Genomic DNA, 27367 nt, shown 5'->3' with positions numbered 1-27367 from the left:
AGATGTCCCAAATATCTTCAGAAAAAGAAACCCTAGAAGCGTTTGGCCACCTCCTTTGTTTCGAATTGCACATTACTGAAGCATCCCATTTTAGATGTCATTTGGCACATTCAGTACAATGCAAGTCTTACATTTCATCTCTGCATAGCAATGAAACAGTTGAACTTCAGAGAAGTCGTATCAAAAGCAACTTCAGTACTTTTAGTTACCTGCTTTGGCAGACGAGCAGCAACTTACCAGCCCATTCTGAAAGGCTTTGCTTTTGTAGGAGTGTGGAAAGGAGTTCAGTCCTCCACTAGATTTAAAGTTTTATTTATAGGAAGTTCACCACATTAGTCGATTAATATTTACATTTAAGTAACATAAACCAAAACAAACTAAAAAGCCACAATTTTAAAGTAGGCATACAAAGTTACAGACAGACAATAGTAAAAGTAATAGTGATTATTTCACTCTGATTTAGTCCAAAGTTTTAGAATTTCTTAATCAGATTAGCAGGAAGAATAGATTTGTCCAAATCATCGAAGTACGGGTGGTTCAAGGCCATTTTGCCAGAAATCCTTTTTGCAGGATCATAAATTAACATTTTCTGGAAGAAAAATGAAAGGAAACATTTACTCTCTCATGAAATGGGTACTCAATGTTAAGTAGATTAATATATAATCACAGTGATGATCAGATGACTAGAAATAACCTGGTGTAGAGGACCTACTTTGGCAAGGGGGTTGGACTCAATCTCTGGAGGACCCTTCCAATCCCCTACAATTCTGTGATTCTGTGATAAGTTCTTCCCTATGTTCCATGATATCTCATAGAAGTCATTCCTACTTTCTCCTACAAGTGAGAATGGTATTAATGTCTAACATCCCAAAGTGAAAAACCATTTATCCACAGCCCACACCTGTATCAGGGTACCGTGTGCAATCAACCGAATCCAGAACCAATTATCAAGCATGAATATTTGTCTCAACTTCTCAATTAAGGGAAGCTGGTAAACCTTAGGCTACTAAAGCCTATAATACTTACATGAATAAGTGTTCATGCACTTGTCTTATTACACTGATAGTGAAAAAACTGTTGTGAAGCTGCTTATTTTCAGTTTGGTGCAGCTGTTCACAGTTGAAATATAGCAACTGTTCAGCTATGGGACCCTGGGTAGGAAAGAAGTATACTGCATGTCTAAAGCTGATGGATCTGGAAAAAAATAGTTCTAAATCATGCATTTCTTTTCAAAAAAGTAATTTTATACAGCTGAAGAGCTCAATAATGAAGTTGATGAGAGAAAATACAACGGATGCATTCCCCTCTAAAATAGTCCTCAAAACTTTCTAGAAGAGAGGCAAGATACTTGCTTTGCTATCCATTTAAAAAAAAATAAACAACCACAGTTTATATTGTGCAATCTGGCCAAAAAGAAGGATGAAGCTACCCCATGCAATTGTATGCTCACATGTAGACAATTCAGATGGAACTCCTGCAGTCCTCCTTCCAAGCCTTACAAGGTTACACAGCTTTGGGACAATTCTAAGTTTTCATATCTAGCATAATCCTAAAATATCCTAAATTCTAACATTTTAAAGCTAGCAAAATCCCTGTCAACAGCCTTCCATTTTACTCATCTTTACTAGAGGAAAATACATCTCAAATTCAAAATCAGTTAAGTATACTACCCTTTTTTAAAACCAGCTGTTTTACATATTGCTTCCATCTTCAACAGTCTACAGAAGTACAAACACTTTCATTGCCACATCCATGCTATTGCTCTATTGCTCTTGTTAAAGCTATTCATTTTTGTTGCCTTTAAAATTGTATCACTTCAGCCCAAAGCAGGACTACAGGAAATTTAAACGGATTCCAGATGCCTCAAAATGCAACCGTGCCATTGTTAGCAGGCAGCTACAGAAAGCTACAATTTTAGTCTTAATTCAAGGCAAAGCTTTATGTGAATCAATATACTGTAAGATTAGTATACTGTTAAGATCACTTGATTAATGATTTTTTTTGTCTGCATTAGTAGCATCCAAAAACATGTTTTTTCCCCATGACAAAGCCACTAAGCTCAGTTCAGTACTTAGCAGTCCAGTTAAATGACTGTCCAAAACACTCACTTGCCTGTTCAATTGCTTTCAGCTTTTAATCAGTAGTAATTCCATTTCAAACTGATTTAACAGCGATGCTATCAGTGCACAAGTTGAGGATAATTACTCTGCAAGTTGGTTATTTCTGTGAAATACTGCTATGAGCTACAGAGAGCTATCCAAAAAAAACTTTAACATCGTTCAGTTTGCCAGCCTTGAACTGTGGTTCTGTTCTCAGAAAGAAGTGAAACATTGTAGTTATTTAAGCTCCTTGAGTAATACCACTCTATTGTGCACAATAAACAACTTCTCCTTTATGTCCACTTAAAACAGGAGCCAGCTACAATGATAATTACTGCACAGGGTTCTCCTTGTAACAAGGTGGTTCTGAAGTTCCAGCTTATCTCATGATGCATAGAGCATCCCCTGCTATATGCAAATCTGTACTGTGTAAATGGAGCTTTAGAAAAGCCAAGTGATAAAGTCACCAAGGTACATTCTTAAAGTGCACGTAAGCACATCTAAGAATTAATGCAGACTCATCTGCAGTGGAAGCACATGAGCTAAATGAAGTCTGGTGAGGATCTTGTCTAAAAGATTTGGCCATAGTATTTTAACTTCTTGGCCATGAAGCTAAAGTAAATTCACCCTAGCCACAAAATTCAGAAGTTAAAAGTCATTCAACCACAGCCTAAACCTCTAACTTGATATTAAAATGCAATTGACAGAGACCTTACATGCTGACAAAACAGCCTCCAGTTTCACAGCTAATCAATAAAGCCAGTTGTTTCCATCACTGTATTCATTTAAGACCCCACAAAAGCTAACCAAAATGAGCCAGTCACTATTAGTCCACGTGCCACCACATAAAAGTATTTCCAACTACATGAATAGTCATATAGACACACCACAATTAATGCCAGTGCCAAGAAGGTATCAGTTACAAGCTTGTAGAAATTAGAGAGTACTTGAAACTACCTGCTCACTTCTTAACACACAGTTTAGGAGAGAATACTTACAGACAACAGATCGAGTCCATCCTCATCTAAGTTTTGGACATGTGTTCCCAGGCTGCCAGGTTTCCATTTTGGGAAAGTGTTTTTATAGTCTTGCAAGGATTCCACGTCAGGCCACACATCATTGTTGGGTGTCCCTAAAGCTCTGTGCAAGCATAAGCAAAACATTTGATCAGTTTAGTATGAAAACTGTATGGACTGTTATGATTTTACTAAGTTCACAGCAAGTGAAAGTTTCAGCATGACGTACCTGAAGATTCTGAAGAGCTGATCAATCTCTGAGTCCCCATGGAAAAGTGGCTTTTTAGTTGCTAACTCTGCAAATATGGTACCTATGCTCCATATATCTACAGGAGTGGAATAACGAGCAGATCCTAGCAGAACCTCTGGAGACCTGTACCACAGTGTCACTACCTATTGAACAAAGAATTTTTTTTTTTTTTAAGTTACATTTATAGAAATAGGTCCTCTAATTGACTGCAACCACAATGGCTCATTCATTACTAAGGAGCATTCCGCTTTTTTAATAAGAATAATATCCTGTTTAGACTAGAAGCTACAAGTTCCAGTGAAAATACTTGCATCAAACTTCACTTAAAAATAAGTATACAAAATCCTATTGCAGTAGTCTCTACTGCAAGCAAAGAGCAGGAAGCACATCTTTAGCACCTAACTGGTCTGGCCTATCTAAACTCACTGTCAAGGTAACAACAGTGGCATTTCATAAGATACATTAGCACTTCAGAGTAAAATAGGGTCTGGGGGTTGAAAAGGCACCAAGTAAAACTAAGCTGAAATATAACCTTAATACTGTTAGTTTATGACAACTTCAAAAGCTCTGTGATTTCCAGCTTTTTCATAAACAATTGGTACAAGGAAGCTAATAAGCCCCGTCCAAATGACCAAAAGTATGTTCAACTCACTTCATGAGTGTATACCCGCACTGGAATTCCAAAGGCTCGAGCCAGTCCAAAATCTGCCAGTTTAATCACCCCTTTGTCATCTATTAGAAGATTCTGAGGTTTTAGGTCTCTGTGCAGAACTCGTCTTGAATGGCAGAAGACGATACCTTGCAGGATCTGATACAGGTAACTCTGCAGATAGGACGGGGTGAGAGAGAGGGGGAGAAATAACACGACCTTCACTGAAGTCAGTGGTTCTACAACGTAAAGCTGTTTCCTTACATTAACTCTGTAAATAGAATTAGATCTTCAGCGTTGCAATTATTGAGTTCAACCAGAAATCCATACAAAATTGGGTGTTTGAGTTCAGTTCAAGGCAGTTAATTTCATAGTTGCATTTGAGAGCAGAACTTTCTTTTAAAGAAAAATGCATCCTATTATTCACAGCTGCCTCTTCAATCCTTCCTTTTTTCCTCAAAGAAATACAAAGAGTTAAGATAAGAGCAAGAGTTAAGTCTTGCTTATAGCTTTGTAGAGTTCCCTTAATTTTTTAAGTTATATTAAGAAATTATCCTAATTACCTTAACACGTGAACGATCCAAATATTGGCCAGATGGAATAGTATCCAAGTATTTCTTGAGATCCATGGAAAGGAATTCAAAAATGAGGTATAGCCGTGCGTCCTGCATAAGAACATCCTGAAGACTGAAAATTGAGCATACAGTCAGCTCCACTGCAAAGTGCACAGACCTACTGGTTTGCTTCCCCTCTCAACAGGAACACAAGCTGGTGTTTCTAAGTACCTAATATGAAAGGCTTACAAAGCTTTCTCTCAGTCTTCAAAGATTAACAGCCTTAGCAAGTTGCACTGTTGTTTGGAAAACTGCGCATATATGAAACAGTGCCAAAGTGAGACAAACACCCCATATGTTTCCTCTGAATCTTGTATTTCCTCATGCATGAGGCAGGGGAAGTCTGCAGAAAAAAAAATGAGTTCTGTGGGTATTAGTGCCTAGCTTCCAGCTGAATCTGGCTTACTATAGCAGAATTACTGGAAGAGTTTAAGGGTTCTGCATTAGAAGAGTAGGAACCTACTAGATGCAGCAGGAGTTGTACAGGTTTTTAAGCATCTCCTCCATCTTCAGTAGATTATAAAGGTTCCTAAATACACACATCATTCACTGGGACACCACCTGGCCGAAGCTTGGCCAGTTTCAGGCCACATTAAACCCGAGGTATTTTGCTACATTAAAACATATGTATTTTGTAGGGAAGGCAACAGCTACAACCAATTCTTCACATCAGGCAGCCATTGATGGAAGTTTCAGGCATGGATCAGAAATGCCAGCTGATAGTATTATAGCGCAGCACCTACAGCTCTGGTATGGGACAGTAAGGAAGTGCCTGGTGACAGAGGCCCACACCAAGAACACCAGTCAGATGAATAAAAAAAGTTCTGAGATTGACTTAAACAGTTTTCAAGAAGCATTTCTTGAAATGTCACCATTTCTTCGATAACCGTTTGAAGATAACTAACAGCAATACTTTTGTTCAATTCTTAGAATAGGTGCAGCAGAAGACAGTCTTAATTAAAAACCAGCATGCTGCCAGGATTTGGGACTAAAGTGTAATGCCTGCTTTGCAGCAACTACATTGAATAACTGCTTCCTTGCTAGAACAGTGGGAAAACAATTTATCTGAAGAGACCTAGTGCCCTTCAGAGAGTATGGCTAAATACCAGCGTATGCATACCAGACTATATTGGGATGATGCAGCTCTTTTAATAAAGAAATTTCTCGGATAGCAGTACTTGGAACACCTTCCTCCTCACTTTCTAGACGTATTTTCTTCATTGCAACCACTTGGCCTGTGGTTTTGTGGCGCCCTTTATACACAACACCATAGGTACCTGAACAAACAAACAGGGAAACGCATATAGGAAATACCAGTTTCAGGTGCAGATAAGTCATTGCAAATGAGAACTGCTATATAGGCAAGAATCCTTGCAACACAGTATTCTTAATAGTGCTATGGGTCTCAGCAGAAAAAAAAACTGGAACTAGTGGTAAATTTCAAATTAAAGAAAAAAATAACTATTTGAACTATCATCATTGACAGAAATAGAACCCCCAAAGCAACCAAGCAGTATTCCTTCTCACTTCCTAAAGAATGAATTCCTCACATGAAGCTCTGTCTGGTTTCTTTCAAAAAGAAAGAATGAGGCTTCAGTTACAAAGCACTACTGTAAGCACCAAGCAGTGCACTGCAATTCATCTGGAGCTTCTCAGAGTAATGCACTGCAAATCTTCAAGCATACGTAAGGCTAAAGCATTATGAAAGACATCAACTTCCACATTTGATAAAGGAAGGGCACCCAATGAAAAGGTGGTTGTGACAAACATCGGCACCAGTCTTCTACAATGCAGTACCTTATAGTAAGTGCCTTATATATATATATAAGTCAACAGAGGCTCCCCAGTTAAGCGGTTGAGTCACCAAACCCCTGAACGTGTTTAAAAACCATTTGGATGTGGTGCTCAGGGACGGTTTAGCAGAGGGTTGTTAGAGTTAGGGTAGTATGGTTGGGCTGGGGTTGGACTACTCGATAATCTTTAAGGCCTTTTCCAACCTGAGCAATTTGATGATTCTATGAAAACTCACTTCTGCACACAGGTTCACAGTGTTTCCCTTCCTGTAACAAGTGCAGCAACAGGACATAACCCCAGTAAAAACACCTGCACACTACTTCTCCCTACCAGGGGCTCCAAACAAAAGCACACCCAAAGTGCAATTTCAGGGGCAGCTTGTAAACAGGTGCAGTTGCAAAGGAATAGATATGTTCCAACAAACAGGAAAGCTGATTTCTTGACTCAGAATGCTTTTACCCTTGCAGAGACATGGTACACAGCTGACCATCAGTATGAAGGGAAATGCCTCCCAGCACTGATCAGCTGCTTCAAACAGACTGTCACAGAATGGCGAGGGTTGGAAGGGACCTTAAGGATCACGAATCTCCAACCCCCCTTGCCACATGCAGGACCACCAACCTGCACATTTAACACTAGACCAGGCTGCCCAGGGCCACCTTCAGAAGAAAGACAGCCTGAGTGCATTTACACAGAGAGAAGACTTCATAGAATGCCGGTACTTCTCTGGATAGCAGGGGGTCACAAAGCTTACAACAGCTGGTAGCCCAAGCTGCAGAACCTTGCAAGGCTCCCGGCAACCTTACTCACCTTCCCCAATCTTCTCTATCTTTGTGTAATCCTCCATAGCTGCGAGCGTTCCTGGAACAAAAAGCCACAGTCAACAGGAATCAACAGGAGGTCCCTGAATGCAGACAAGTGCCAGAAGTTACACCAGGACTTCGGAATCTTGCATAAAGACTCAGTGTGAAATATTTACCCCTCCTCTCCAAAAAAACGGGGGGAAAAAGCGTTTATTCGGGGATCCAGCTAAAAAAAAACATCCCCAAGTACAAACGCGCGCCGAATCAGAAGGGAAAGATGGCCTCTCGAGGAAAGCCACAGAGAATACCGCTCTCGGGAGCTTTCTTAGTTACGCGTCAGCAGCAACGCGCCTCGGCCCGCGAGACCGACGGCTGCCAGCGCACGAGGACGGCAGCCCGCACCGCCCGCTGCCTGCGCGCGGTCCTCCCCGTTAGAGCTCCCAGCCCGGGGCCCGGCAATCCGTCCCGCCCCGGGTAGCGGCTGAGCCACGCAGGGCTCCGAGCGGCGCCGCCCGACCCCTACCGCCACCACGGCCCGGCTCCCAACGCGCCACCGGCGGGTGCCGCGGCCCGCTCGCACCGCTAGAAGCCCGAACGGAAGGACTGCGATGCCGGCACCCGCCACACCCATCCCAACGGAGCGGCCGGGCGGCCCCGAGCGCCCGCACCCCCCGCACCCCGGGGCGTCGGGCGGCCGCACTCACAAGCGGCCGCCCAAAGCCGGCTCCCCGCCGCTTCCGTAGCGCCCAGCGCCCCCCCAGTCACCTTCACGCGGCGGGTACCGCGGCGAACCCGAGACGCCGGCGCCGCCACCCAGCTCCGCGCTCGCAGGGAAGTCCTCGGCCGGGCGCGGGGGCGGGCGCCGCGCATTCGAACCGGCCGCGTCGCGCCGCCGCCACGTCCCACCAATGGCGTCGCGCCGAGATGATTCAAAGCGACCAATCGGCACGCTCCGCTCCAGCGGCGCCAAAGCGAGAACGAAAAGCGGCAGGGAAGACCGACGCGAGCTGCCCGTCCCGGGGCACAGCGACCCCAGCTGGCGTGGAGGAGCTCGGCGCTCGGCCCGGCACCAGGAGCGGCGGCCCGAGCCGCTGAGCTGTGGGCGCTGAGAGAAGGGCCGGTCCTCGGGGTGCTACGCCGTAAATCCGTCGCGTCCGGCTCCAAGGTCGCTGATCCGCAACGCACTGCTGCGGCTTGTTTAAACTATACGCGTTGCTGAAAGGTCACTGGCCGCTTTAATGCCACAAAACGTACCTCTGTAGAAAGTTAAAGCCCTGTGTGACCGCTCCCAGATTAAAATCAATTAGTCACTGTGTTATAAGAGTTTTCAAAGAAGGTCGGGAACTGAAGATGTAAAGCCGGACTCGGCTGTCCCCGTGCTCACTGTGTTGGTGTAACAGCGCGCAGAAAACAAGAGCTGTGCGGCACTGCTTGCTGTGGGAACAGCCGCGAGCGCGGAGCGGCTGTCCGTGTTTGTTTGCTGATGGCGGGGCTGGAGCTCTGTGGGCTGACACCACAACCCGCGTTCAGATCCCCTGTAACTTCAGTCAGAATTCTGCCCCATCCGCTGCAAACCCCTCACCCGCTGCGGCCAGCACCGATCTAGCACGCTCCTAGGGAAGCCTGCAGTCCGTGCGGTACTGAAGTGTAAGCACGGCTGCGCACTGACGAACTCTTTTTTATTGGTTCTCTGCACTGGTTGGCGTTTTTGAAACACAGTGTTGCTGCTTGCTGCTAAGTGTAAGCGGGATGGGCTGGTCTTTAAAAATCCACGCAGCTTTCCCAAGGCGTCTCTGTCAGATGTTGATTTCAGCAGACAGAACTTCTCACTGTGCACTTCCTTCTTCCCCGCTCCTCACGGCAAAGGCGAGAGGCCGCTACTCAGCTCCTCCCCTCCAACATACATCAGTTTCAGCAACAGAAATCCTCTGCTTTCCCCTCCCTCAAGGGGAATTTTTGCCTCTGAGAAACAGGCAGCACACATACCATCCAGTTTTTGTTTACCTTGAAGTGTGTGTTCCCAGCACTTGCTGAGATTACCTGCACAGAACAAAACCGTTGCATCACTTTGGGAAGCCCTGGGCAGAAGTACAGCCTCATATCCTATGCAGTTTGTAGGGTGTGAGTCCAGCATGCTTTGTACAGGCACAGAGAAGTTCTCTTCCAGCACAGCCCAGGCTCAGCAGCACACTGACTGGCTGCACAGTTGAAGCAAAGTGTTTGTGACACATCCCTCAGGCCTGACTGCACGGCCAGCACAGTCAGCCCGTGTGCGCTCAATAGCTTTAGGGGGCTGCATTGTGTATCCAGCACAAGTTAGAACCACTGCTCCTGACTCAGCTGAACCGGTCCTTGTCCACAAACTATAGGAAGGTGGCCAAAATCTTTCTTTCCCTTCAAATGAACATGTGGGAAATCTCAGACTTAACCTGAATTTTTTAGATAGCAGCACCAGCTTTCTGAGTTGCTCCTTGTGGCAATGAGCCGCCAGCCAGGACCTTAGGCCTTCCCCCCCCAAACCAGGACCTGAAATGACAAGCTTTGACCTCTTTGACAGTTTTGTGTTGCACGCTTTAGAAACAACCTAGCATGTGCATGGTTTTAGGATCAGTCTGATGGCTGTTGTGCTCTAAGCCCCCGCCACCTTGTCTGTTCTTGTGACACTGCATCAGTACACAAGTTGTGCTGGCTTAATCACAGGCTAATCAACTCGGGTGTTACACACCCCAAACACAGTGCTTTCTCACTGTGGAAAGGTTCTGCTCAGCTTCCTTGGAAGGCTCAATGCATTAATGCCATGACAGACCTGTACTTAAACTTGCCAAGTATCAGTTTGGCAGTTCTGAATATCTACAGTTCTCCTCCCTCCCTGCATTGTCTGGCTATCTTTAGGATACAAAACATCTTTCTTCTGACTGGATATTGCTTATCTCATTTTGATTATTGTTCTAGACACAGCAATAGCTAACAGTACTGCTTAACACAAGCAGCGTGATACAATTGTATTTGCTTTTGTGTTTGAAGACATTTAGTTTTCTGTGTGAAGCAATAGTAGCCTGCTTACAACTGAGTCATAAACGCACAGAGGAGTACAGATTTTGGAATTTCTAAGCATTCCATAGGATTCCTGCTCCCGTTTAAAACAAAACATGAGTTCAGATACAAAACTGAGGAAAAACTTGAAGACAAACAGCAAAGAAATCTAGTTTACCTTGGCAATATAACACAAGTTACCATTTTATTTATATAAACGTGCAAAGGGCAAGTATATTTAAATCCACTCTGCATTCAGTTCTTCTCCATCCACTGAAATGCTGTTTGTGCAAGGAATATAGGATCAGACCTACAATGCCAATCTCAGATTATAGTATTACTGTTGTATTCATGGCTAAGAATCCAACGTAATACTCTGGACAACTTCTATTCTGAGTAGAGGACAGCTGCAAGAGTCAATATAGTCTTGTCTTTCCTATAATAATTATATTATCCTCAACAACAGCATCACTGTAAATAAGAGAAACAGTGCATTCTGTCTTTTACACAATGATGGGATTTAAAAAGTTGACTTGTTTGTAAATAGTAGTTAGAGAATCTAAAATGGACTGTGTCCACTGCACTCAAAAGAAAATAAACACTAATACTGACTGGCTTCTCCTAACATCTATTAGATAATAAGGAATTATTTTGTCACTATAACAAAGCAAAAGTACAGTAAGAGTTACTTGCAGCATTTAAGGAAGGTAATATTAGAGGGCAATACCTCTTAAACACAGCACTTGTGTGATTATTTTAGCTTGTTAAATGTCTTTTGCTCTGCAGGACAATTCCCACCATCAACAGATATGGAGAACAGCTTTGCTGCTCTCATCCCATGTTCATGTTTTGACTGCAGGCAAAAACAAACAAGCAAAAAACAAAACAAAACAAAACAACCTCCCAATAAGCGTTTGAGAGCTGCTAAGGGAAAAGAAAAAGAGACCAAATAGTACTGATTTTCTCAGTTACAGCAGACTTAGGTTTTCTCTGCACTCCTTGTCAGCATGCACTTCTCCCCACACCACCTGCTGCACGGCTGTATCACATCCCGTAGCACACGGGAATCCCAAACCTCAGGCAGGGGAGCACAACTGGAAACGTGCCCTGCAGCGAGGGAAGTTCACTTCCTTCCTTGCAGGTATCGCTCTAGCTGCCAAGAAAGGAGAGATTCTCTTCCAGATGGGAGTGTAGATGAGACAAGGGAGGAAACGAACTGAAGATTTACACACAAGCATCACGCTTACACGCTTAAAAATTCCTCCTGCCATCAGTTGCGCGAGCCCATGTGTAGGCTGAGGAAACGGGTCCCGTCCGGAATAAGCGAGATACAGACATTAAAAGCGCCGAGGACGACGACGGGCAAAACTACCGCCGGCCGCTTCGGGCTCCATGCTACACCACCACGGGGCGGAACGACCGCAGCTCCCAGGAACGGCGGCGGTGCCCCTGGGCCGCCCCGCCCGCCGCCGTGCCCGGCTCCACCTGAGGGGGCGGCGGCGACGAGAGGCAGTCCTTCCCGCCGGTGGGAGCGAGCCCGGGACAGCTCTGCCCCCACGCTGGGCGAAGCGAGGTGCTGAGCGCGCTGCAACATGGCCTCCTCCTCCTCCTGCCCCGCGGGACGGGGCGGCCGCGACCAGGTGAGCGCGGGGCAGGAGCTTGCTGATTTCCCCTCCATTCGCCGACGGCGCTCCCACCAACCGCTCACAGTGAGCAGCTGGGGATGATCTTTTCTGCTATCGTACGTCCGTCGCGTCTTAGGTGACTGCCGTGGGACGGTGCTGGTGCTGGGCGCTCGGCTCCTGCTGCTAAGTGCTCGCGTTCTATATGTGCCGTTGCAGCGTCACGTGCCGTTGGAGCTCACGTGCTGGTACTGATGGGCTCGGGGAGTTGTGAGATTAAAAGCGTTACCGCCCTGCCCTTCCCTTTTAGGTGTTACTTTGTTGGTCGCGTACTTTGGTTAACACGATGCAATGTACCTGTCGTAATGTTGAGACCTGCTGTGTTAGTGCGTTTACTGGTAGATAAATATTTGTTTGGCTTTGTTTTCTTTTAAAAATCTACTCTTTGAGCTTTACAGTGGGTCTGAAAGCCTGTCGCAACATTGGAAAGCAATTAGCTTGCCCTTAAAGCTGCTGTTGTGGCACTGGACTACTTTGCTGTTAAGAATTTGGGGTGTAGAGAAGTAGAATGCCTCTTCAGTTCGCCTGCTGTAGTTGTTCTGAGGGTCAGCGAGCTGTGCCTGGGGGTTGCTGGCGGAGCTGTGTTTTGCCCAAAGGTGCTTTCATCTGATCGGTTTACTGAGCTCAACAAGTCTGGCAGTGTCTAAAACTTGTAGGATGTTACCCTAGATTCTAGAAGTTTAAGTTTATGTATTTCATTCACTGTTTAGTTTTGTGTAAACTTAAGGCCTTCATGGGAGAAGGGAGGAGACAATGGTCTTACTATGTAGGAGAAGAAAAATCCAAACTGTTCAAATAAGAAAGCTGTATTGCTCTCGTAAGAAAAAATATTTATTGTTTGTGGAAAATTGATTTCCCAAAATAAGTGTTTATGTATGATCTGCAGTACTGTAACTCCAGTCATTGCTGCTTTGAAAAACAGTGCCTTTTTTTCCCCTAGTTATTGTAAGCTTTGGGGCATATGACAATTTAGAAGTTTAAAATGTAGCATACAGGTCAGACTGCTGGTGTCTCGCTTTCAGGCAGCTCTTTAGTATAGGCAGGTTTGCTGTTTATCTTACTTTTACCCCTGTGTTTCCAACAGTTTCACTTTTTTCTACTCTGAAGCTCTTGAAGCTTTCTCCTGACATACTCTTTCTCACTCTTTTCCTCAGAAACTGCACGTTCAGCACTCTTGACAGCATATAAAAACTGACGTGCTGGTGGTGCAGTGGTCAAATACCCACTGGAGGTTATTTTTGCCACTCTGCATTGCCCAAAGTGTGAACGTTTCCCATATATGTTAGGGTTTGTGTGAAGCTGCTGACAGTGGTACTTCTAACCATTTTGGCACAGCTTTTTGGGTGACAAAATATGACCTGGCACGTTGCTTTAATTCTGCGGATAAGCATGCTTTTGCAATCTTTAATCAGGCAAAATTTTGTTAGCTCTTTGAACAAGTTTGACAATGACTTGGCCCAAGGAAGACTTTCTTTTTTTTCAGCAGTTCTTGGCACCTAATTATTTCTCTGGAAAAAGCTCAGTGGTATAGAACCTGGGGCATGAGGGCATTATAAAACACTTGTGTGGGTTCTGTGCAGGATTTCTAAACCATGTAATGTTTGTTAAGTGGTGCTTACAGTGCTGGCATTTCTAGGAAGGAAAATAATAATTTGAAGGTTTGACTATTTCAAAACAAATCCCTCAAAGTAGTTTTTTAACATACTTCCTTAATAAAGTTAGTTTGGATTCCCATTCCTTTCTTCCCTGAAAATGTGGATAAATCCAGCAAAAATTAGAAATAGAACTTGCTGCCCTTGTGATAACTTGCATGCATTGCCTGATGTCTGGTGCTCTTGCTTTCACATTTTAAACTATGCAAGTGCTTTCATGAATGCATAGGAAATAACAGTTGCTTGCACTGTTTTTTCTCTTGTTGTTGGGGCTTGTGTGGCTGCAGAGAAGATGTGTTACAGGCTGAGAATAGCGGGTGAGGAAGATGATGGGGACAACAGAGAAAATCACTGTTAAAATATTGACTGGTGCGATAGTGAAGTTCTGAGGACCTTGCTCTGCTTGCGTCAGTCATTGCCCCATTCCCATGAGGGTTTTGTGCTGTTGCAGCCTGTCCCAGTTTTATTAGTATCATGAACAAAACCGTGCAGTGCACTCTTGGAGCAGTGGCTGCAGTTCCTTCTGTACTCCCCCATGGCATCCTGTTGAAATGAGGTAGTATTAGCTTCTCATGTTGTTATTTCTTTGGTTGAATCAATTTAAAACCTCAATTTCCACTCACTTGTTGAGGAGAAAGGAGTGTATCATCTTTCCTTTGGTCTCCTTTTGTAACTGAGGGAGCTGCTCTCCAAGGGCATATCGGGGTTGGTGCCCTTCACGGGAGGAATTGTTCCAAGTTTCCATATAATATCTGATGCATGCATCATGAGTTTATCAGTATGTGATGCCCTTTCTATCTGATTATGACTTCAAACTCCTTCCATTAGCTTGTAATGTTTCTACATAGATGTAGTGGGGAGTGTTCATGCACTGAGGCTTTCTCAACCACGTTATTATGCTAAAGCAAGAGCTGGCTGAGTTTCTACACTCATCTTCTGGGTTATTATGTTAAACAGGTCATGATGACAGCTTATTTTAGTAGGAGAAAGGAAAAATAACATTCTGCAATGACAGAGTAGTTGATAGTGTATGTTTGCCATACAGGAGCTTGTTTCTTACGCAGTCTTTGTGGGGGCTTCATTTTTGTTTTTAAAATCTGATATAACATCTCTGTGATGTGAAGTACTCATTTTCATTCAAACATATGAAGCTGATTCTTGCTTGTTTTTACCTAAATTTACTATCCTGTATATTTACATTTTATCTGTCACTCTTAAGAGCGCTTGCCTTTTGCTGGTTGTTGTTGTTTTTTGGGTGGGAGGTTTGTTGGTGTTGGTTTTCGTTGTTGTTTTTCCTGTCTTGTAATGTCATCCTCACTTCTGACCCTGTAAAAGCTTAGTGCAGCCTCAGACTAAAGAGCAGTTTCTGTGATGGCCCTATTTCTTCAAAACACCCGTTCAGCTTTAGGATGGGTTCCAAGACAGTCTATCTGAAGTTTCTGGGCATACTGTGCAAAGAACTCCCAAACACAGCAGAGAGCAGATCTGACAAAGCTGAAAAGTTACTAATTAGTTACTAAAACTTACTAATTAGTTCTAGTCTATGTTTTTTGTCTTGATGAGATGAGTCTGGCCTATATCTGAACCTAGAGTAGCTCCAAAGTCAGGCTCTTGCAATGGGAAAGCAAGGCCCATGGGTTAAGAAGGAAAGCTGCAGGTGTTGCTGATGGGCAGTTAATTTGGGTGAGATTCTTGCTCGTTATCTTCACTTGCCCTTTATCTTCACTTGCCCTTTACTTTGGAGCTTTCTGGTTGTGCTGTGGAGGAATCCTGAGCTGCTGACACCTTTGCTTCTGTGCTTCACTGCTTGCCATTGGAGGTATGTGTTCTGGGAACTGGTGTTTAAAAATCTGTTTTGCAATCTTGTGAGTGGGGAAGGGAAACCATACAAGGCCAAGTGACCCAAGCGTGCTTTCAGCTTATAGCTCTGGGGCATAATAGAATGGTAAATACTTAACACAAAAGGTGTGTCAGCTGGCCCTAGTTCTGACTGCATTCAGGAGAGGGGGGGAAAAAAGCAAAAAACTCTTAAAAGTAAAAGCCATCAAAGCATAGGTAGGAGTAGTCTGTAATATTGAAAAGTAACAGTAACAAGCTGCCTTCATGGTGGGAAAAGTGGAGAGGGAAAAGATGTCAAAGATGGAAGATACTCTTAACTGTTTGTTAGAACACTTCAGCTGTGAATGTTATGTGTGTCTATAGTTGCTTTTCACATAGGTGATCTAACATAATGTCTACTAAGTTGTGTTGGTTGGTTTTGCTGATCTTTACATTAGGAAAAGATAGAAATCCACAGGGCTTCTGAGTCCCTGGCCTTCTAGTGCCTGTTTTTGTGTTTTTCTTTTTGAATCTGGATTAACATTTCCAAAGTTATTGCTTTGAGTGTCTGCAATGTGGAGCAGCTGCCTGGTGCTTCGACTGAGACAGTAGCAATGGTTTCTTTCTATTTAACCTCAGCCTCTCTAGTATTGTGCTATGTTTCATCACTCATCACATTCACACCACTAAATAAGTTTGTTTATTTATTTTATTTTGCTGTGGAGACCCATGAGCCTTCATTACCTTATTGGTGGAATTCAGCCCAAATTCTAAGGGCGCAGTACTTGCAGCCTGAGAAGTGGAAGGGAACGACTGTGTCAGGATGTGGACTTGCTCCTTCTGTGACATTTGTTTTTAACAGCAATGACTTGTGCCATGGACATGACCCCATTTTGTAGGTGAATGATCTGTGGGTGTGATTGAATGTTTTGAGTCAATGATGACAAAGCCAATTTCCTCTCTTCTTCCTCTGACACCTTGGTTCTGCTTATTCCTGTTCAAAGAACACTGCAGAGAGCGCATGTGTCTGTCTGGAAAGCCAAATCATTTCACAGCTCATGACTCTGCTAATGCATGAGTTAGCCTTGCTGTGGGAGAGTGGGCCCTGGTGGGAAGGTAGGAGCAAGTCACAGTGTGTAAAGGAAAAGCAAGAACCTCCTAAACAGCATATCTCCCACTTAGAAATTTGCTGTGTGGAACAGTAACAACTGGTGCAGGTTTAGTTCAGTGGCTGGGGAAGTCTGGGCGTTAGCAGTGGGTTGTCATTAAGTGCTATATGAAGCGGTTTTTATCCAAACATAAAATTAAAAAGCAGTGGTCTCATTATAAAGATCAGATACATGGTACAATCTACTAACTGAGATGTTGATTGGTTTGTTTGTTTGTTGTTTTTGCGTTTTAAAGCAGGGGAGGATGAGGGGAAGCATGCACATGAACCAGCCTGTTAGTTCAGCATGGCTCCTGTGTGTGGCCTGGATTTCTTTCCAGGCTCTGCCCTTGCAAAGCCTCTTTGTGATCTCAGCCTTGATGTGGGTCAAAAGGGGAGGATTGTTAACATTCCTCCTGCCCCTCTCCATCACCATCAGCAGCTCTCAATGGATATCAGTCCTGTGTGCTCGTGTGGGAGAGGACAGTGGAATTTTGGGCTGCTTGTAAACGTCCTTCCAAATATTTTTCTCTGTCTCCCATCTGACCAGTAATCCAGCTCCCAGATTTCTTTATTACAAATGCTAATATTTCTGCCCAGTTAGTATTCTCATATTTTATTACTGTTCATATGCCCATGAGGAAGTCTATGATAGCAAAGAAAACAACTTCTAAGAGAATTGTGATTCTAGGCAGTGTGCCCTGTAATTGCCCTTTGGAAGTTGTCTGCCTTGTCTCTCGTCCACTTATTTAATGCCGTTGCTTATTTATGCAACTCTTTCTCCCCACTGTGATTGTGCCATCTTTGTTTTCAGATGCTAATATAAGATTACTGTGAAAGCTTTGGTCTTACAGGATATAAGCAACAAGGTGATGTTTTTTTTTTTGGTTGTTGTTTTTCTTTTTCTTTTTCTTTTTCTTTTTTTTGTTTAGTAAATTAAAACTGCTTTCAAAGTGAGGTACTCTTTGTTCTGTTGACTGCATTACTCCAGATAGTTATAAGTTGAGTTGCTTGCTGCAGTGATTTGGGTACATAACAACATGCTTCTGGATTGATTAAGCACTTTTCATTCATGTATTGCAATCATCATAATTCTAATGACATGTGTGCTTTCTGTAGTGTCTTTCCCTTGCCTTTAATGTGCCTTTCTCCCTAGAGAGCATGTTAACAAACAAGCTGGTTTCGAGGAGGATTCCCTTGATCAAAGTGGAACAAAAGGAAATATAATATTCAACAATGATCCAAAGCTTGTAAAGCAAATGTGCAAAGAATAACCTCATACTGAGTTCAGATGCATGAGGGAGGATGGAAAAAAAATCGTATCAGGTAGTTATTGCAAAGTTTAGACTTGGGAAAAACTTATAAACAGGAAACAGGACCTGTGTTTTATGTCTACTATAGATTGGATGTTTGGTGGTATATGTGTAAGAAGGCACCCATAAGTAATATAGCAAAGCTGTGTAATTTTTTTTTAACTAAAAAACAAAAGGAGCAGAGCTTTGCTATGGTTAATATTTCTTTTGTGCCCTGCCTTAACTGCAGTTAACAAAACTGGTCTAATGTAAATAAAAAAAAAGGGGGTACCATAAAACTTGCTTCAATGGAAGGAGCAGTAGTTCTCTCAGACACCTGTAATTTTGTCATCAGTTTATTTATGTGCCAGTTCCAAATGATGCAGATCATTTTGGCATTTGAGCATAACAAGCCAGGTAGGTTTTCTACATGAAGGACACTAGTATTGGGGGAGAACTGTCAACACCCATGTCAATATACCACTTGATTATTTTTTTAAATGGAAAACTCCTTTTTATTTTTCTTGTTTCCGTGACAGCTGTTGTTGATGTAAGTGCAGTAAATCCAGCTGTATTTGTCACTTGAATTCCTCACAGGGTTTGTTGGTCAAGGAAAGTTACTTGTGGTGCTCTTCCATAATCAGAAAGTAGAACAGCCAGGTTTGGAAAACTTTGGGAAGTGCATTAAGAGAACCTTCTAAGTGTAGTATCCCAACAGATTAACTTGCGTGATAATGTGTAAATCTGTATTTAATGATGTATGGGAACTGTTGAGTCATGGCCTGAAGTGCTGATGGAGCACCTGTGGAAAGGATCAGCTCAGCCCTGGTAGCACAGGTGAAGGCAATTCAGCTGTGTGACCAGAATCGGTGGAGCCTGGCTGTACTTCTCTTAGGCCTCATTTAAGGGCAGACTGCCAGTGGACAAGGATCTCTGCTTGGAGTTCTCTCCCTTGTGGAGTCTTTCCTTTGAGCCTATGTCTTCGGCAGCTTTATTTTCCTTAAAATACTGCCCTATGTATGCCGGTCCTGTTGTTACGCTTTGTATCCTGCTTCCATCACACTGATCTTTTCAATTGTAACAAATGGGATTACAGCCTTCAGCTGGGGGAGGGGAGCTGGCTTTGTCCTTTGTGTGTGCAGAGCCAGGGAGTGGTTCAACTTCTGGTAGGCTTTGAATGTTAGAGGATATCATCACCCAAGTTGGAAGGAGAGATGCAGCTCCTTATAATAAAAGACACCAAAACTATATGTTTCTATTGTAGATTTTTAATTTAGGTCACATAAGAATTGTGCTAAACAGTAATGGTGCTATCCAGGACTGACAGTTTATCTTATTAAATCCACAGTTCTAAAATTCATGTGTATATTTTATAGGAACAATGGATTGATCTGTGTATTCTATGAGGGCTGCTCTGAAGTATTGCCTTCTACTTTATTCTGTTGGTCCATGATGTCAGAGGCAGATGTTGGTATGGCAGTGGAGGTTGAACCTTCCCACCAATATTCTGTTAAGTGTCGCTGTGTGACAGATGGCAGCAGAGGGGACGTCTGACATGGTGGCATTTGACATGGAAGCGAGGAAGATGCAAAGATGTGTCACTGAATTCCTCCATGTGGAAATATTGACACCTATTGACATTCATTGATGTTTGCTGTACTTTTATGGAGATCGACCAGTGGATGTGAGCACAGAGAGGCAGTGAGCGCTGCATTTCAGCAGCTTCAGCAGCAACAGAGGGTCACCTCTACTAGTGCAGGTTTTTACAAGTGTGACATGCAGGCTCTTGTTCATCATTAGCAAAAATGCAGAGCTACTGGCACTGACTGTTGAAATAAGGTGTTTTGTAGCTCAGAATTTGCTCTATCCAATAGCATAATTGTGTTCTATTTACTGCAGTTTTCATGGAAATAAATGGGAAGCATTACTTTCAGAGCAGCTTATTGATTTATTTGGTTTAGAAGTTTATAAGATTTGTTTAATAAGCTTGGGAAAGAAAAATCGTCATGGAAACATAAAACAAAGAGAGCAGATAATCAGTTAGTATATGTGACTGGATTTCCAGAGTGGTAATATGGACAGGGAGCCTCAGCACACAAATTACATCTACTGTAATACTCTCGGTGCCTGAAATGCCAACTGTGGCTGCTCATCTCTGTCTTTTATTAGCTTGCATTTTTGTCAGCCACTTCGCTGAAATCTCAACCTAGAATTCTGGGGTCAGTTAGTGAATGAAGGCAGGGAGTGTATTGAGTATTGCCTGTAGGAGAGGTTCAGCAGAGAGCAGGATAGAAGATAGCTGGGGTCTTTCTTCTCTGTCAGCTGTAGCTGCTGCAGTTGTGGTCATGTCCTTCATGATAGCTCTGTTAGGTCCTCTTTTTAGCTGCCAGCTTTGGCATGGTCCATCTCCTCCCACCCAGCAGCTGTCTGACCATGCTGGCATGGCAGAGGAATGTAGGTTTTCACTGTTTGTTTGCAGGTGTTATTGTTTCTGCTGTATTCCTAAATGTGCCTGGCCGTGATTACAGTTAATCTGGAACCAAAGCTGGTCATACAGATTCAAGAAATAGCTTTGTATTTAATGAACCATGCCAAATAAATCTCAGACTCGAAGCCTGCTGAAATGGATAGAATTCTTGAAGCTGATTATGGGTGCTGGTGTGGGTCTCTTTGCGACTGATGTTATGTTAAACTTCTCCACTTCAGGATCTTTGTTTTTCTTTCATAGTGATTTAGATAGATATTAAGTAGATAATGATTAAAATTTGCATTTTGATGTTGTTCCTTGAGTAATTAAAATGTAATTGTTGAGTTCAAATGCCTGTGCTAAAGGAAAGCTATCTGTGAAGCTATCTTACTAGGAATGCCCCCAACTTTGTTTTGTCCCTGTGGAATAACCTGCACTTATGTTCCCATGCTCATTGAATCCCTTTTAAAAAAAATGCAGGTAGTGAAAGCTAATGCTTTTGTGCTTTTCTCTCAGATTTTCAGTATTTTGCATTTTATTCATTTACTTTTATTCCCCCACCCCCTCAGTGTTCTGTGGAACCTCTGGATAGTCACATGAATCAGCTCTGCTTTCTGGGATTGCCGTGTGCTGAAGTTTTGTTGCTGTTGTCAAACCAGGGAGGACACTTCTCAGCATTACTGTAGAATAGGAAGAAATACTTTATTTTCATCAGTATTAGTGGTGAAAAAGCATTTTTGGCTCTGAGATTTGCAATGATGCTATCAAGTGCTGAAGCTTATATCTTCCTTTTTTTTTTTTTTTTTGATTTAACTTTTGGCACTCATCAACAAAATATTTACAATGGTACTTTCATATTTAGTGTTATGCCTAACATAACCAGACAATCCGGCATGAAATGAGGATACAAGTCTTAAGAGTGTTTTCTTTTCTATTTTAATTAACTTTTCCAGTTAATGATTGTTTACTTGATAATAAGCATCAATGCCCTTATTGTTTCAGTCATCTGGTAACTGGGTAATTGTATGTTGATACACGGTAGTTTGGAAGGGCAGTAAACTCACTGCAATACCCACTAATGAGCACACGCTTTTATTGAAGATGGAAAGGTCATGAAACTGCGCAACTACTAATTAAAAAAAATTATTTTTTTGCTTAAAAATAGATACAGAGATTTGAAGAGAAGGCATCAGGTAGCACTGTGTTACTTAACCTTTCTAAAATTTGCATCTTGTTGAATCATAAGGACTTTAAAAACTGTGCGTTCAAACTCATTGATTGTTCCTCATGAATGACTGCAGTTGGTAACTTAACTAAATGTTACAAAAAGAAAAGAATGTGTTGGGCTGATTTTTTCCCTTTCCTGACACTGTGCCTGGGGGCAAAAATCTATTTAAAAAAACAAACAAACAAACAACCACATATTGTTTGGATACTCGTAAGCAGTAAAACTCCACTTATCTGCTTTTATTTCTTTGACATGGCTAGCTTCTAATAAATGAGCTTTGTGTTCCTCAATTGAGATTCAGTGGTGTGTAGTCTTGTTTCATAATCACATTTAAATGTTTAGCCAAGTAGGAAATTGTACGTTCAGTGGAAAAACAAATGAAAGAGGGTAACACTGTAATATTAATCTTCATCAGACTGGGGATGCTTTGAAATGGAAGAAATATATATTACATGACTTGTTTTATTACCAGCAGAAAGTTCTCTCTAATTTGTGTTTGTATGTAAATAGTTTTTCCTTGCTCTTCTCTAGATGAACAAGTGAAATCAGGTTTTGAAATTCAGGTCATATAATAATAATAATATATGAAGACTTGCACTCAGTTTCTGGTTTGTGGAATCCTCAATGTACAATGTTTAAGCTTCAGACACGCTGGCTGTTCTCTGCCTTCTTGCTGATCATGCCCTCCCACCCCAAAACTTATGAAAAAGTATCAGGTTTAAACAAGTGCTGTTGGCATGCTATGTGTTTTTCCATTCACTTTGGGTTTCTTGGGGATATTTGTAGTATTGGTAGGAATATCCTTCAAAATTCTTCTGAGGACTAAAGCCAAAAATGTGACTTGAATAACCACTATTCTGAGAGATGAGAAGTGCAGACTGCCTTGTAAGAGAGTGAAGGTTAGAGGGTTCTCTGGAGCTGTCTGTGACCATAACCATCATGGCTTTAAGCTGGTATAATTTGTGCCCCATTGCATCCTGAAGATATCCATTTAGGACATTGCTGATATTCAGCATGTCCTAAGAAGAGCAGTGGAAAATTTGCAAGGTAAGTACAGTCCTGTCACAGTTGGTCTTGGGTCTAGGAAGTAGGCACTTTTTCCCTACCCACAGCTTGGCCTTCTCCTTCACACCTGGATAATGTGAGGTCACTTCTGAGTGTTCTTCCTTTGCTCTCTCCTTACAACATTTCTGAGTGCTTTCATTTATTCTTTCTTGGCGGAGGATGAAATGGCTCTTCTGTAGCATGGATCTTTGTGCAATAATGGGAATGTAAACAGTCTGTGTGTTTCAGTGTCTAGTAATTGTGTGTTATTTCTCTCAAGGTTGTTTCCAAAACAATTTTCTTTGCTCAAATTTAGTAGCCTTCTCCTATGCCGTCAAAATAGTAAAAACAAAATGAAAAGTACTTTGCTTTCCTTGTATCTTAATATTCTATTTTAATGTTCTGGGAAATGCTCATCACTTATCAGTGAGGGAAGGTTGCTTAAATCAGAAAATGAAGTTTTTTGTGTGCAGAAGCTGCAAAGTTGACAACTACTTTATCTTAAATTTAAAATATTGGCCTTAAAATGCTTGTGCTTGGATCTTGAGTTAATCTGGTTTGTTTTTGAGTTGAATCCCTGTTTTCAAATAGAGCTGAAATTCCTTCCAACAGCTGCATGAAAAGCCATTTCTGGAGCCAGGAGTAACACAAAAGAATACTATACTTGTCAAGTTGGTCTTCCAAGAGCTGGCTGTTGTGGAAGAAAAGCAAACTGGTGTGCCTTTCTGTACCCCATGCCAAATATTCTCATGCCCCTGTTAATTTCTTTAGGCTAATTGAGTCCTCTTATTCATAGGGTTTGGGGACTTGTTCTTGCTCAAAAGTGGGCAAGCAGGAACAGTGTGGAAAGGGATTAGAAAAGCAAATGCTTTAGGAGACTGTTGATAATGTTAGTTGTATCTTTCTGTTTAAATTTAATGGATGTCACCACTCGTCTATAGGAATTTGAGTGTGGATTATCAACTGCAGAGCTATAAGTATTCTTACAGGGCTGACTTTAAGAAATATGTAAAAAAAAAAAAAAAAACACACCAAACTTACAGGGTAAATACTCCCTCAGAAAACATTTTTTTTTAAAGCAACAAAAAATCTGGATCCAAGTTTTACTCTATTGCTTCCTTAATAGCTACTCAGAGCCTGGAGTGTTTGCTTGGTTTTCCACTTGTGTAATAAATGGGCTCTGGGTCACTTCAACACTGCAGCTGCAGCATCCTTAATACAAGCACCTATGCTTTCTCTGCCCCCTGGCAGAAATAATGGAATAAAACAATGGCTAAAAACGTAATAGTAATATGCGCAGATATTTTTGCTTTTAGCTCTTTTTCAGGAAGGCAACTGACAATATCTAAACTCATTGTTGGTCTGTAGCACCCGATGAGTTGTTCCCCAGAACAACATTGCAATATATTCCTGAATCGGAGCCAGCAGCATCATGGCTACGAATTGATGTTTTCCTGGAAGATTCAATGTAAGATTCAGGAAACTGAAGTTTCGAAGCTGAAACTAAAACCCAAATCTACTGCCAAGTTCACATAGTAATAAGGCCGCTGCTCTGCCACTGAAAAAATTGTTTCAGCAAGTAATATAGACATTAAATTTCTCCCTTTGCTATTGCTATAAAATCTCCCCAGCAGAGAATGGAAGGAAAGAACTTTCATTTTTTTAATTTTCTTTTCCCAAAGCATAAATGACTCAAGAGGTAGCAGGTTGAACAACTCCAGGACTAGGAAATTACAAGTTCAGTTTATTGTTGTTTATTGTTATCAGTTTTGTTGGTGATTAAGAATGTGTAAGGACTGTTTCACATGTGTACTTAATTGGCTGTTGAATTGGAGTGCCAAAATGCAACCATACAGCTAAATCACTGTTTTGCTTTGCAATTGTTCCTTTTGGAGAGGAATTGCAAGTGGGAGGTAGGAAGTTCACAGTAATTATTTTTCTACTGTAGTTAAAACAAGATCTCTATACCTATTGTATGCACTTGCCTCTGAAGTATAAACAGTTTATGCTGTTGAAACGTTTTGGGAAAGCAGTGAAGCTGTTGGAGTATGAGTAAGATTTGTAGCTTTGGGACTTCAGTGTTTAGCTGATGAACGAACTATTATTTCATTTTCATTTAATCGGATCAGCTCTGAAACCAATGCTTGACCAACATGTGAATTCATACAGCAGATGGTATTTGATGTGCTATGTCTGTATCTTCATCTTCTGGCAGTGCTACTCTTGCATGAGGATATTGGTGAGGGAAAGCTGTGGCTGCTAGCTGCTTCTATACCAGTCATCTGTGTGTCCAGCTGACTGGCTGTTCTGCACAGCCTGTCCCAGCTGCTGGCAGCACTGTGGTTGGAAGGCAGCAGCCGCAGGCAGTGCAGGCTGTGACAGCTGGGGCAGGGAGGGCAGCGCAGTGCACAACTGCTACTGCTTCTCTGCAGTTTCACATTTGCACTGCCCCTGCTTGCTTGTAGTGCTTGGAAAGGAGCTGCCAGCATCAGGAGAGATGAGATGGAAGTTGTGGGCAGAGCCACGCATGGGAAGAAGCCTGGATCTTAAATCTGCACCCAGCAGCTCTGCTAACAGAATCATATGGGGATAGCTAGCTGAGACAAAGATCTAAAGTCAAATAGCTTTTTTTAATCTGCTGAGAGTGTTACTGTTTGACCTATTGAATACATAACTTTTCTATGAGTTGACAGTGTTTTTGGTGAGAGAACATACATTCCTGCTGGGTTTTCCCACGGTAATCCTTTCTGTTGAGCTCTCCTTACCAACAGTCAGACATCTTGAATTTCTTGGCTACTTTCAGTTAAGTTTCACAGAGCAGAAACAGCTCAAGTTAATTTTCCATAAGCTTTGTGAAAACACATGAGCAGAAAAAGGAGCTTCAACAAATTTACATTTCCAGCTCACCCACAGTAGTGCGAGTTTAGCTGTGTTCGGAGAACGCGTGGGACTGGGACACAGATGAGGTAAGTTCCAGAGTTCACAAAATGAATTAATTGTGTCACATGCTCATAAAATGTTTCAGCACCAACCTTTGTTAAAGTTTACAAAAAAAAAAAAAAGTTGAGAACTGGTTCAGAAGCTCTTTCTTTAAAGATGCAAAGCATGTTAAAGAACCAGAGGTTTTCTCCCTTTTGGATGTTACACAATCATAGAATCGCTCAGGTTGGAGAAGACCTCAAAGATCATTGAGTCCAACCACAACCCAACTGTACTGCCCTAACTCTAACAACCCTCTGCTAAATCATGGCCCTGAGCACCACATCCAAATGGTTTTTAAGCACAGGGATGGTGACTCAACCACCTCCCTGGGGGGCCGATTCCACTGCTTAACAACTCTTTCTGTAAAGAAGTTTTTCCTGATATTGAACCTAAGCTTCCCCTGGTGCAACTTGAGGCCATTTCCCCTCATCCAGTCACCTGTGAGAAGCCCCACTCTTGCTCTAAGCACCTGCCAGGTATTGGAAGAGAGCAGTAAGGTCTCCTCTCAGCCTCCTTTTCCCCAAATCGGTTACTAGCACCTTGTGCTTGGTGGAAACATATCTTCCCAAAAATAATGTTATGACATAAGCAGGATGCAAGATAAACAGGATTAAAAAAAAAAGAACAAAAAAAACTAACAACCAAGGATCTTCATAGTCCTATCTCTGTGGATTTTTCTTCCTTTAGCTCTGCTGGTGGAGAAGTCTCCAGATCTCCTAGTCTGGATGGCTGACAGTGCTTTGTCGCAAATACCTGGAGACCAGCCCTTTGTTTTGGTTGTTTGGTGTCAAGTTTTCCTCATTACCATTTCAGTTCCTTACTTGTTACTTCCTGCTCCCTCTTGTCTATGCTTCAGTTCCACTCGAGTCAATGCAAAGCTTGATTTATTTTTGTTTAATATTTCCAGAGAATTTTTTGTTGGCTTTGTTATTCATACCATTCAATTAGGCCGGTGGTTTTACCGTGTGAGAAAAGTGAGAAATGATTAGTGACTGCTGATGCAGGCCTAGATGTTTAAAGAGTGGCCTCGGTTGCTTCAAAAACTGGTCAAAATACTTTGGATGTACAGCAGGAATATGCAGACAGTAACGGGCATGTTACAGTGTGTGAGAATACCAAAATATGGAGTGTTGGAGCTCATGGTCCTTGGAATGAGATGTTGAGCATGCCAGGAGGGGCAGGCTCTGTGTGGATGCTCATTATCAGTCTTCCACCTAGCAAAGAGAACTGTATTTTAGGCTGACATGAGGCTTTGTTTATCTATTACAGTGTGATGTTTTGTTCAATACCAGCTCACTAATAATTGATCAGTAAGTCTGTCCAATATCATCTCTCCTTGAAGCCTGCTTTAGGGTGTTGCAAAAACTCATTTAGGAGGCCTATGTTCTGTTTTTGCTTTTAATCCACTGGCAGTTTGTATGCCTTATGAATCATGTACTAAACTTGGAGTATTACAGTTCTCTCTCCTATGGCATAGGATTTAAGCACTTGAATTTCTGCCGTTCAACTTGTTTTTTTTTTCTTTTTTGAACATACAGAAATTTGGTGGAAATGTTAAAGTTTTACCATTTCTGTTAGACTAATATTTGGAATATGTGCTATTCTAAAATATGAATTAAATATGTGCAGTATAGAAAGAATATCTATATGGAACTTATGAGAACAATAGTAAATATTAAAGCATCTTGGGCCAAATTGGAGGCTTGGAAACATCGGTTGTGCTCGCACAATTTCTTTGTGACATTAAATAGTCTTACTGTGTGCCTGGGCGAGGCTGTTCAGCTCAGGAAAGCTAAA

The 27367-nt window shown here is 42.2% G+C and overlaps 1 protein-coding gene across 1 annotated transcript; it reads right to left on the bottom strand.

Moving 5' to 3' along the window:
• Window positions 1-296: 296 nt before the first annotated feature.
• On the bottom strand, window positions 297-8118 carry CDK1 (cyclin dependent kinase 1). Its single transcript, XM_048946268.1, has 8 exons — window positions 7991-8118; window positions 7233-7283; window positions 5749-5905; window positions 4578-4701; window positions 4018-4188; window positions 3345-3508; window positions 3098-3239; window positions 297-589 (listed from the first exon to the last, which is right to left on the bottom strand). Exons 2-8 carry the CDS (start codon window positions 7267-7269, stop codon window positions 473-475), a joined length of 912 nt encoding a protein of 303 aa, XP_048802225.1. The 5' UTR covers window positions 7270-7283; window positions 7991-8118; the 3' UTR covers window positions 297-472.
• Window positions 8119-27367: the final 19249 nt, after the last annotated feature.

Source organism: Lagopus muta, chromosome 5, assembly GCF_023343835.1.
Source record: "Lagopus muta isolate bLagMut1 chromosome 5, bLagMut1 primary, whole genome shotgun sequence".
Classification (NCBI taxonomy): Eukaryota; Metazoa; Chordata; class Aves; order Galliformes; family Phasianidae; genus Lagopus; species Lagopus muta.
The sequence above is the reverse complement of the archived record's forward strand: the minus strand, read 5'-3'. Positions and strand labels throughout refer to the sequence as shown.